Here is a 12,659-nt window from a genome sequence, read left to right on the forward strand (position 1 = left end):
TCTGAAAGGAGCGGAGTGTGGGATTCTTCAAAAGGCTAACAGAGGCTGAAAAACTCAGCTCTCAACTATTTACCCAGACAAGAGTGGAATATATTCTCTCCTACCAGATGTGCATGGCTCTCAGCATCCTGCCTGGCCCTGTAGGTCCTCAAAGTAAGTCTGCTGAATGAGCACCACAGTGCTCAAAAACCAGCCCAGATTAAATGCAAGAAAAGACTGCTATGTCCTTTCCAGACGGTTTCTTCTGCTTTGTTACCGAGGACTCCTCACTTCTGCCCTTCCCTTACTAGCAGTGAGGTACAGTAATTTGAAATGAGAAGAAAATCTTACATTAGTGAGAAAGTAAGGTCACGCAAAGAATGGATAGGCTTCTTGTAATTTATTTGAGTTATTTCCAAGCGACAGTTACAAAAGTTTTTAATTTTTATAATACTCTTGATAAGAAAATAAAATTTAAATAAAAATACATTCTCAACAATACAACATGGTTACACAAATTCACTACATTAAATTTTGATAACTTACATTTTCAAAGTGGACACTAAAAACCAATACTTACTAGTGACATATTAATTTCCAAGTTAATAAAAAGGGAAGCAGATAATATCAGTCAAGACTGGCGTTTATCTCTAGAATGAGCCCTGTATTTTTCACATACTGCAAGGATACCTAAAAGGCTTTGAAGCGTTTTGTCTTTATAGGATGTACCGTTAGAACAAATTAAAGGTGCTTCTACTTAAAAAAAAAAAACAAACAAACCAAAAAACATTTAAAACCTGGGCTGAATGCAGCTTTCTGATAAATGAATGAAATTAGGCTTCAGAAATAAACAAAAGCCGCATCATTCATCACCCTTTTTGTACAATAAGGAAAGTCTTGTTTTGACCCTTAACCATTACCCGTGATATTATAAACATATTTCTTTGGCAAATAAAATAGTTCAATTTGATAAATTATATTCCTGGAAGTAAAAAACTTCTTTGCTATTTCCCCTCATTAAATGAATATTAAAAAACAAAGCTAAACAAAAACAAAACTAACAATAACAAAACAAGCAACAGATCAGCACAATCTTGACTTAAGAAAATGGCTAAACTAAGAACCAGAACTGGCATTTATGGCAAGAGTTTCTCCATATCATCCTTTTCTTTCCTTCCTGGGGTTTTCAGAGTTTTAGGGTAAAGTGAGCTGCCATGTATTTCTTCAAGTGTGGAAAAGGCAGAAAGAGCAGATCAGGTAGTAACGATAGTACTCATCAGTAACAGCCAAGGAACGAGGCCCTTGGAAGCAAGTAAGTACCTTGGTTTTCCTGGGGTCCCACTGACATGGTCTCTTATTTCAGAAGACTTTAAAAGAAAATTTCATTTCACATTACTTGTTTTTAGGCTGTGCCGAGCTGGTTAATTCCAGTCAAACTGGCTGTTCACATGACCCTTTTAAAGAAAATAACTAGTAACTGAACTCTTCAAATTCTGAGTTCTGTATTCACACAGCCTTGGTCCCTGTGAGAATGCTGTGATCTTTAAAAAACAATCATAATTGGGGACTTGATATTAGAAACAATTAGAAGAATATAACTAAAGAAGCCACAAGAGAGAAATGTGTGGTACCTGGCAACGCTCACATATCCTTTCCAGGCAGACATCTCAGAGACTCCTAAAAGGAAATTTCAATCTGAGTGAAATGAAATTCAAAAATGAGAAATTTACTAAATGTGAAGTTCTTTCACACTGATAAATCAGTGTAGTGTATGGAATCTACGAGCTCATAAAATTTAAAGGACTTTTTCAAACTTGTCTTTAAAATGGGCCAGGAATAACCTACTATAATGCAGACTAGGACTTATTCTTAAATAAAACCAACTGATTTTTACAAGTCCTTTAGAGAAATACATTGTTCAGTTACAGTCATTATGGAACAACTTTGATTGTGTGCCAATGGTCTTTAAAAATAATTATCCAGTAACAGAATTTAAAAACAATTACTTACCAATAACATAACTGGCAAAGTGTATCTTGAAACATAGCTTATGCTCAGGGAAACAAAAAAAGCAGTACTAGCTAGACTTACATTAATAAGTCACAGTTTTAAACAGAAACACGTAAAATACTCCAGGGTTCAAGGTACCACATTTACAAAATTTAAAAAGACAAAATAAGAGTACCATGGTTTTTAATACTGATGAAGCAAAGTGTATCCCTCTCAACTTCAAGGTGGTAAACTTGCTTCGACTGCTTATTTACAGTTATCATTTTTAAGATAAAAGTAAATTATTAGGGAAAAGTAGAATTCGAACAGTTGCTTGCCCAAATTCCATTTGGCTAGCAGGCAGTAAGGAAACAGCAATGAGATATAAACATTTTCAGGAAAGCACTATTTCTATACTTAAACACTGATCATTCAACTGATCATAAAGATTAGATACCATGGAGTATCTAAAGTAGAATCTGGGGCGGCCCAGATTATTAAAGTGCGCCGAGTGACTGTTCTGGAGTTAGCTCTCAACCTTACCCTGGGAGGGGGGCGTCCTATGGTGGCCCTTATAATAACATGGTCACAGGTGAAGTCTAGTGATTTTACCACCACCTTCCCCCACTGTTTACTTTCTCTTCTTTTTGAGAAGAGAAGTCCTTGGAAGTCACGTTAACCTGAACTCTCAAATCAAGAAAATGAGTACCTGATGTTTAAAACGATGAGAAAAAAATTTAGTGATCTCATTTTATGTCATCTGCCATCACTCATCCTAAATGTAAACAAGATGCACACAACAGTCCACGCTCCCTGATTCCTCCGGAGTTCTGTTCTGTTTACATCCCTAAATAGGCAGGAGGATCTGCTGGCTTTCAAGGACGCTCTGGCAGCTTTCTGCTGTTCTGTCGCTGTCCCTAGTGGAATCTGTAATGACCAACGGACCAGAGGAAAATCCTTTTTTAATTTTTTTTTGAAGGAGGGTCTAGATGAACTAAATGGAAAGCTCTGAATAGTCATGGATTGAAATTTTCTAGTAGAACACAATGTTGGCAGTATAGAGCAGGCACTAATGGTAGTGAAAAGTCCACAGAACACGGAGTGTTACAAGGAGAGATGGTTTCTTGCTATGTGGAGTTTTCCTTCTGTGACAAAGCTTCAGGAAGATTCTTTCTATTAAAAACAAGTTGCAGAAACATGGCTTTTGAGACAAGATATGAAGGGAATCTTGATTTTTAAATTCTCCAGGAATACATTAAGACCAAGATTCCCAAACAGTTCATTTTGATTATTAAATATTAAATACAACATGAATGCAGGTGACACTGAAGCCAATGTTCATTCTTAAATACTATGAACAAAATATACGATGAACTGAAAAACTCCAACAAAAGTTCTATTTTCCAGTTCTTCTTAATCAACTGGTCAAACTCTAAGATGTTTTCCCAACAATTGGATTTTCCCTAGAAAATAAAAAAAAAATCATTTTTCAAAAGTTGAAAAACAGAAAATTTTAAAAAGTGACAAATATAGTATCCAGTAAGTGTAATCTCTTGATAACCTCTCATGCCAAATCTTACTTTATTAATTCAAGTTTTTACTGACCATCTTTTAAGTGTCAGGCCCTATTTTGGAAACTATGGACACAGTGATGAACAAAATGGACAAAACCCTTGCCCCTGTGGAGTATAGAGAAAATAGTATGAACAAATATAATATTTGGTACAAGAAAGACTGGTATTTTTTAACAGAAGAATACAGCTGGGAAGGGGTACAGTGTGTGAGGCTGGGGGAAACGATACTACTTAAGAAGGATGGTCAAGCACTGGCCAGGACCTCATGTGGACACTTGCCAGGGCTCCAAGAAAACTGGGTTACTGCTGTTGGAAGAAAACAATTACACTAATGTAGAAAAGACAGTATTAGGATGCTTACAGTAAACTTCCAATGTACTGAGCCTTCTATCCAGGGAGAACATAAATATTTATACCTGTCAAACTGATTTTTATTGTTTATAAAACACAAATATAATTACCAATCCACATAATTTTAAAAGAATACTTAAGATGATGGGGCCAGGATTCAAAGGGCCCCCTTCCCCCAGTCAGCTGCATGACCCTGGGCAAGGCCCTTTACTTCCCTGAGCCTCTCAGTTTCTCTAGCTATAAAACAGGAATAGAACCATGCTGGGCAACCATGAGGCCAACGAGAGTGTGCGCTGTGGCAAACACTTGCTGTCCAAGAACCATCCCCTCCCTCTGTACCTCTGTGCAAACAGAAACCTGATTCTAGTGCTAATACTGGGCAACCCTGTGTTTCAGGGGAAGCTGAAGGTAACTTTACACAAGGTTTCTTTCCTGTTGTGGAAGAAAACAGCTCTTTCTGCCTCTGGACACTATTATTAAAAAATGTGGGGCTCTGAACTACTGCAGCCCAGTTGTGACCACAAGGGGATAAGCCTGAGGAAGACAGAAATCATCTTGTTGAAGACGGCTGAGTGGCTGGACCATCCTTGATGGCAGTGTTGAACTAACCAAGTATAGAAGAGAGGACTTAATTTGTGAGATTAAAAAACGTCTGACTGTGTAAACCACTTCAATTTGGATTTTCTGTTATTTGCTACTACAAACAATCTAACGGACACGATGTAAAGTCCTGGGCACGCTGTCCAGGGCGCCGAGTAAGCTCTGAGATAAGTGTTAACTGTTACTGCCGTTTTCCTCCGCGGTGCCCATCTGCATCCGAGATGCAGCCAAAGCATCAACTATAAGACACTTCTAGCACTTTCCCAGCTGGCTGTTTTTCAGTGCTTAGCAGGTACAGAGGCACTGTGGGAGATGGAAGGAAGGAAGGGGATCAGAGAACAAAAACAGAAAACTACCAAGTATTCGATTCAGTGGTTACAGTGGAATATAACATTGTAAATGGTGACAAAGTACAGCACCAACAGAATGAAATGATACCAGGACTGAAAAAGACCAGGATCACCGTACGAGTGGCCAGGGAGACTCTTGCGCAAGGGAAAGGTTTTGAGCTGGCCTTAGAGGTGAAGCGAGCAGGAGGCCTGCACTGCAGGCGAGTGCAAGGTAGCAGAGGCGGTCTCACTATGTCCCAGCTACGTTTCAAGTGTCTTAAAAATACTTACTTGCTCCCATATTTCGCACTACTTGATCTCTTCTTCCTATACTTTTCATGAGGTTCATCTAGCTTCTCTATGATGCTTTTTATTTGTTGAATTGTCTTAAAGGTTGTTACAGAATCCTCAATTACAAAGTTAGAATAGTCATCGGGCTCTTTCTGTGGTCCTTGATAGACGGCTATAGTCCCACAGGCCTCTATGAGGAGCAAGAAGGTCTCTGGTCAGACAGCTAGGTCATTAAATGTAATTTGTAGTATAAACAAGAATGTTTCAAGGGGCTCAAGCTGGGGAGATCGCCCCCGGAAATGCACAGACAACCAATAATACATACATTTTATTAATTATGATCATCCCATTTATCAAAAACAGTATTTTCACTTGATGAATATCTATGAAAAAGGCTCCCATTGGGAGTTTGTCAACTTTCATAGAAGTAACATTTTGGGAAATCTATGCGTATCTTCAACTTTAAGAAAATGCCAAACAACGTTTCACTAATTCGTAATGAAGGATCATGGTTATATAAAGTATTTCAGTTGTATAGTTACCTTCCATTTTCTGCAGCTTAAGTGAACTGAGGGTAAAAAGGGAATAAATCCTTTCTGTTTCTCTGTCTTCATCAATATCTATCTGGATGTCTGCAGGGACACCTCTATGGTAAAAATGAAATCAAAGACATTGGAAAAATTTCACTCTGTTAACACGCTACTGACTTTTGACAGTCTGAGACTAAAAACAGAACCACAGAATTTTGTAGAAGGAACCTCAGGAATCTAGTCTAACTTAATAATTAAATAAAATGGGGCCAAGAGAGGTTCGGTCATTTTGTGACTCTAATCAAAAGGAGAGGAATCTTAAAGTGAAAGCATTTTCATAACTTATGCTTCATCACAAAAGGCATACTTTACTTTTTAAATCCATAGGGCTTCAATTAGAGGGAGACTCCTAAGCCCTTCTTCCCCAATATCAGGCTCATACTCGCGCATCTATTTAAACACTGCCCCCCTCATCTTTTTTTGACTTGTGCAATCACAGTTTATTTGGGAACATTTTTATCATCTCCCCTAAAAAAACCCCTGTACCCCCATTAGCATTCCCCATTCCTCCCTCCCTCTAGTCCCTCACAATCACTAATCTACTTTGTGTCTCTAGAAATTTACCTATTCTGGACACTTTACACAAATGTTATCATACAGTATATGACCTTTATGTCTGGCTTCTTTCAGCATGTTGTCTAGGTTCACCTGTGCTGTAGCATGTATCAGGACTTCATTCCACTTTATAATACTAAAAAATTATTATTATTTTATAATAATTTGAAACTTTTTTAATCAAAAAGAAACTTACGCAGTACATCGCTTGCAGCCGAGAGCGCTCTCACTGGTCTCCAGACAGCAGAGCCAGTTTCCGTTTAGATATGCAGAGGGGTGATAAAAACTGAGCCTGTTCTGATTGCATCGGCTCACCCTGCAGAGGACGTCTATCCATTCATTAGCTTCTACACAGTTATTTGCCTGGACATAGAGTGGTTTCTCCGTATGTATCACTTGGAACATCTTCATAGGCAATTAAGATTAAAAAGTTAGTGACAAAGTCTAAAAACCAAACACATTATGAAACACAAAAAGCATATAACAGAAATATAGTTTCCTTGGCTAGATAACTGTTGCTTGGGTATCTTATGAATTGTTACTTTGCAAGCAAGTTAGTCCCCAGGACAGTCTGAATCACATGGTACTCAATAGTACAAAAGAATATAATTTTAAGAAGCCAGACAACTGCAAAGGAATAGACTATCATATAAACAGGAATCAAGGAAGATAATTTCAGATGGAGGAAAATGTATGAGTAAAGGCAAAGCAGAAGGAAAATACAAAGGAACAAGGAAATCATCTTGGATGGCTTGAGTGGATGGTACATACTGAAGAGCAGCAGAAGATACGGTTGCACAGACTAGTTAGGACTAGTATTATTAAAGACTTAACGTCAAGCTGAGAAGTTTGATAGAACAAAAGTATTGAGAAAAGTACCTTAACTTGATAGGTGAGCATCAACAACAGTGGGCAATTTTAAGACACAGTTCTAGCCAGCAATTATAAAATATTAGTGATTAATAACAAACACTAAAATAACCTCCTTAAAATTTATAGCTAAGTAATATATGCAGTTTAAAGTGCTTTAAATTATTTATGTCACTTACATTTTTCTTGTTGAAAGAGCTCTCTTCCAGTTTTTCCACAGCAAGAATGTTTTTCACTGGAATTGTGTAAATTGCATCTTTGCCTAAATAATACAAGAAGCAGGATAAATGACAAGGTTTAAGATAATTCTTTTGAAGGTAGGCATAGAAGCAGGAAACAGATTTTCAAGTGGTACATATGTAAGTATTTGTTTTATGGAATAGATGAATTTTGATTATTTTCTACAGTGTGACTCCCACTTTACTTTTTGATATAAAATTAAAACATTTTCAAGGAAAAATGCAGGAATAAATTTGATCTCTTATGTATAAAATAAAAATGTTATTATAAATTTGTAAGATTAATTATATGGGGACTGAAAAAATATGTCCTTATCAATAAAGGCCTACTCAAAATGTGCTGAGACACGGGATTCTCTTTCATGGAGTTATTACATACACAATGATTCTGACTGTGCCTAAGTGTATTTTTCTGGTTTTTTCCAATCTAATAATTAAATAAGGAATATTTAACTCAAAAACAATGATTTGAAATTGAAAAACTGTTCATTACTATCACATATTAGCTGGTCAGCTGACTGGATCTACCAAATTTACTCTGAGATAGGGAACAAAAGTAAAAAATTATATTTGATGGAGTGAATCATCAACCCAATTTGAGAATTTGGAAATTTGAGTTTGTTGAAGGAGCTCCATAATAATACAGCACAAGGATATAATGCATTTCAACTTAAAATTTACTTGAGAATAAATGACATCTCATATAGTCATAGAAGCTATAGGCAAATGTTAATTATGACTTTTTCTGGTCATTCTGTAATGTTGTTCTTAGAAAATCAAAGCTTTGCCTCCCTCTCCCACCAAACTCTGCTTTAATGACATATGGCTGAAGTGTTGGATACTTCTACATTTTATATTATCCGTGGATTAATGTATAGTTTTTTGGTCAAAGACACTTAATTTGTGGTTAATGAAGGTTTTTGTCCTTGAACAGCAAGGTTAATATTTGCTAAGCCTGGTTCCTCCTGTAAAATCTAAAATTTGTGTAATTCAAGCAATGTGATAACCATTTTTTTTAAACGATAACGTCACTTAATTCAACTATCATACATTGAATGTCTATTATATACCAGACACTGTCCTAGCCACTTGAGATATAGCAGTAAACAAAACACATAAGGCCCCTAATAAAGTCTGCATTTAGGTCTAGAAAGACTGATGAAAGACAAATAAATATTAGGTAGAGATGAATGCTGTAATGAAAATAACCCAAGGTGATGTCATAGAAATTGGGAAGTTATTTTAAATTGGGTAGTTAGGGAAAACTCTTATGTTGAATTTAAATTCAACAGATACAAATCATATCTACATGGGAAAATGAGAAAAGACTATCAGCAGTCTCCTGGAGGCAGACAAGATCAAGTTTATGAGGGGGCTGGGGGAGACGGGAAGGGAGTAAACTGAAGGAAGCCACAGCCTGAGCCACATGTAGGAAAAGACACCCGCAAAAGTAGGACTGGTCAGAAGAGCTTCAGGCCAGAGTCAGTGGACACAGACAGCTGAGCGGGGTGGGGGGACACACCAGACATGTATCAGGATGATTAATTGGTGAGCTGCACCGGGAACAGCTGGGCCAATTAGGTCCTCCACCCACCCCCACCCCCCCACCCCCCGCCCCCCGCCGGCTAGTGCTAAGCAGCAGTCAAGAGGCGTGTGCCCAGGCTAAGCAGTGAGGGCGCGGCCCGGGCTGTGGAGCAGTGCCGCGCCATTAGACAAGCACTAGCACCCTTGCCCCTCAGCAGCTCGTCCTGTCCCTCCCTCGCAACTGCTGGCGGTCAGCTACTGAACACTCAAGCAGGTAAATGGACTGTAACACAAAGATGAGCAAGTCACAAAAAAAAATCACCAGATGAGGAAAATCAGCACTCTGAAGAGAGACACACATACAACAAACAGAATACATCTGAGGAAATCAGGGGTATAATAAATTAGTGGGCAGAGGAGAATATCTTTGGGTACCAACCTCCATGGGGCACCACAAAGATTCCAGAGAACTTTAGAATTTTGCAGGAAGTTTCCGTCTTGATTTGTTGAATACACAAAGCATGCACATACCTAGAACCACGGTGTCTGTTCATTTCTAGACAAATTATGACACAGCATATGTAGAGAAAGCGCATTGCTCCCAGGCACGTGTGATGTCATCAGTTAATAGTGTTAACTGGAAAGAACTGCAAGGTGCACTAGTAAAACGGGGGATTTTACTGAGGACTCTCCAAACGTAGAGTACAAAAGGGACAAAGAAACAAAGTAATAGTGTTAAGAGCCACGGTGGATGAATTTAGAAGTTTCAGTATCTGTCTAATAAGCATTCCAGAAACAGAACAGAAAGAGTGTTCAGAAGAAAATTACCAATGAGAATGTCCCAGAGATGAAAGTAGAAATCTTCAGATTGAAACGATCCAACAAGTGCTAAGCAGGATGGAAGAAAAAAGATAATACCTAGCCAGTGGGCAGTAAAATATTAAAACCTGCAGCTTAAAGAAAGTCCTGGGAGTTTCTAGGGAGAAGAATCAAGATTGAGAATCAGAATGACATCAAAATTCTCACCATCAACAAGGGAAACTAGCAAACCATGGAATAGTATCTTCAAAGTTCTGTGGGAAATGATTTTAAATCCAATTTAAATTTTACCCTTCTAGAGTAAGGGTAGAATACAGACTTTGTTGGTTTTTATATGCAAGGACTCAGAAAATTTATCAGCCCTAAAGTCCATCTGAAATAATTCCTTGAGGATATATTCCTGCAAAATAAATAAGAATGCAGGAAAAAGACAAGTGTGTTATATAAGAAATAGTACTGGGCAAAGAAAAACTTAATAAGAATAGATAGAAAATCATTAAAACATAATATAAAATGGTAAAAGAGAACGTAGCACTAAAATTTCAGATGACTTCATTAGGCAGATGATAGGAAAAAAATAAACTGAAAACATATTCACGTTCTTTCTCAACTTGCATGGAGACTGTGATTAACTGCAGACGTTAAGATAAATATGTAAATTTAACCTGTTAACAATTTAAAGGCAGAAACAGGATGCCCAAGTTTCTCACTAAATAGATAATGTGAGCATGTGTGGGACTGATTATTCCAACAAAAAGGCAGGAAAAAAAATAAACCCAATAAATAGAAAAGCCTAATAAACAGAATATACAAAACAAAGTAGCTATTACTTTGTGTTAAATGTGAGTGCATTAAATTTCCCTATTAAATGACTAAAATCCAGATTTGGCTAAAATCACCATTATCGTCTCAAAAAGTTAAACACAGTAAGTTACCCATATGACTCACTGATTCCACTCTTGAGTACAGACCATGAGAACTGAAAACACATGTCCACACAAAAACTTGTACATGAATGTTCACAGCAGCATTATTCACAATAGTAAAAAACTGGAAACAATCTAAATGTATATCAACTGATGAACTGATAAAATTTGGAATATACCAAACAATGGAATATTATTCAGCCATAAAAGGAATAAAGTACTGATTCATGCTGCATCATGGATTAACTTTGAAAACATTATGCTAAGTGAAAGAAGCCAGTTATAAAAGGTTATATATTTAGGTCCATTTATATGAAATGTCCAACAGGCAGATCCATAGAGACAGAAAGCAGATCTGTGTCTGCCAGGGACTGGGAGAAGGGACGAACAGGCAGTGACTGTTAACAGGTATAGGTTTTCTTTTTGGGGGGATGAAAATGTTCTGTAACTAGTGCTCATTGTACAACTTTGTGAATATACTAAAAATCAACTGTACACTTTAAACGGGTGAATTTTATGGTATGTGAATTGTATCTCCATCAAAAAAAACCCATTACCACCACAAGAAAAAAAGAGGTCCAGCTATTTACCGGTTTCAAGGAACACAGCTAAATAACCACAAGTCTATTTTCTGATAGTAGTTGGTTGAGTAACTCCATTCCTCAGGAAGTAAGTATAAAACTGGGCAAATTATTAAAAACAACCACTTTGGGGCACTGGAAAACCACCAAAGGCAGGCCAAACTCTGAGACGCGCTAACTCATGGACGACTGCTACTGCACAGGGTAAGGACTGTGAGTTTATGGTCTTCCTCCCTGGGGGTGTTTCCAGAATTCCCCCGCTCAGGGAAAACTCACAGCTTTACTGGCTGGAATTTACAGATTCAGCTTAAGGGTGAGATTTTGAAAATAAGAGAGTTTTTTTAAAACAAGGCTGAGATAATGAACTCTCCACATCCGTGGCTGACTGCTAAAGCCACATGTATGTAAACCATCCCAGAGAGTCCAGAAAAAGTGGGAAGTCTGTAAGACTTGTGAATTTGCTGTGCCTCTGAATGTGTTCCGGCTCACACGCAGCTCAGGTGAGAAGACCTACTGGCTTCAGGTATTCGAGCTCTATGTGCAAATCACTGGCTGACGCCAACTGAGCAAGCTCAGGTGAGACCCCTAGGGAGGCAGATGGGATTAGGGAAAAAACCCAAAATCTGAGCAAAGACAATAGCAGCCATACACTGACAGACAGAAGAAAAAGAGAGAAAGACACACACACACGTACACTGCATGTGAGTCTAGGTAAACTTTCAGAAGAACAAACAGAATCCAGACACACTACAATGTATTATCTACAATGTCCAGTTTTTAACCCAAAATAAGATACGGAAAGAAATAGGAAAGTGTGACCCATACTGGGGAAAGAAAGCAGACAACTGAAAATGACTGAGTGGATTCAGATGTTGAATTTATTCTCTTAGTGAGCAAAGACCTCAAAGCAGCCATTATAAATATGTTCAAATAATTCAAGGAAGATACGCTAATAATGACTGAACAAATATGGACTCTAATCAGAAAAATGGAAACTATAAAAAGAAACAAGTAGAAATTCTAGAGCTGAAAAGCACAATAAATAGAATGAAAAATTCACTGTGTGAGCTGAAGAGCAGATTTGAGATGAGAAACAATCAATGAGCTTAAATAGAAATTATCTACTCTAAGGAACAAAGATAAAAAAAGAATGACAAGTGAAGTGACTCTCAGAGAGATCTGTGAGACACTATCAAGTATGCCTGAGTGTCGGACGGAGAGAAAAGGGGCAGGAAAAATATTTGAAGAAACAAGTAAAAAATTGCCCAAATCTTGTGAAAAACATTAGCTTATGGTTTAAAGAAATTCAAATCCCAACAACGTCTTGAAAAATTTCAACTGTCAAGTAGTACATTTTATGCCCATTGTAATAACAAAAAAGAAAAAGGAGTGGTGATATAAAGAGTGGGAAAAATATGGGAAAGTCTTACTTTAATGAAGTT

At 37.5% G+C, this 12,659-nt stretch overlaps 1 protein-coding gene across 2 annotated transcripts in view; it reads right to left on the reverse strand.

Annotated features, from left to right (window-relative positions):
• Positions 1-364: 364 nt before the first annotated feature.
• RASA2 (RAS p21 protein activator 2) overlaps positions 365-12,659 on the reverse strand; it is a 112,474-nt gene continuing 100,179 nt past the window's right edge. For both annotated transcript variants that reach the window (XM_074370395.1, XM_074370401.1), the window contains exons 20-24: positions 7,308-7,390; positions 6,455-6,663; positions 5,656-5,759; positions 5,114-5,303; positions 365-3,431 (exon numbers count right to left, since the gene is read on the reverse strand). In XM_074370395.1, the coding sequence (XP_074226496.1) occupies positions 3,401-3,431; positions 5,114-5,303; positions 5,656-5,759; positions 6,455-6,663; positions 7,308-7,390 (617 nt within the window). In that variant the 3' untranslated portion in view covers positions 365-3,400. The remainder of the gene's footprint in view (positions 3,432-5,113; positions 5,304-5,655; positions 5,760-6,454; positions 6,664-7,307; positions 7,391-12,659) is intronic.

Source organism: Camelus bactrianus, chromosome 1 (genome assembly GCF_048773025.1).
Source record: "Camelus bactrianus isolate YW-2024 breed Bactrian camel chromosome 1, ASM4877302v1, whole genome shotgun sequence".
NCBI classification, from domain to species: domain Eukaryota; kingdom Metazoa; phylum Chordata; class Mammalia; order Artiodactyla; family Camelidae; genus Camelus; species Camelus bactrianus.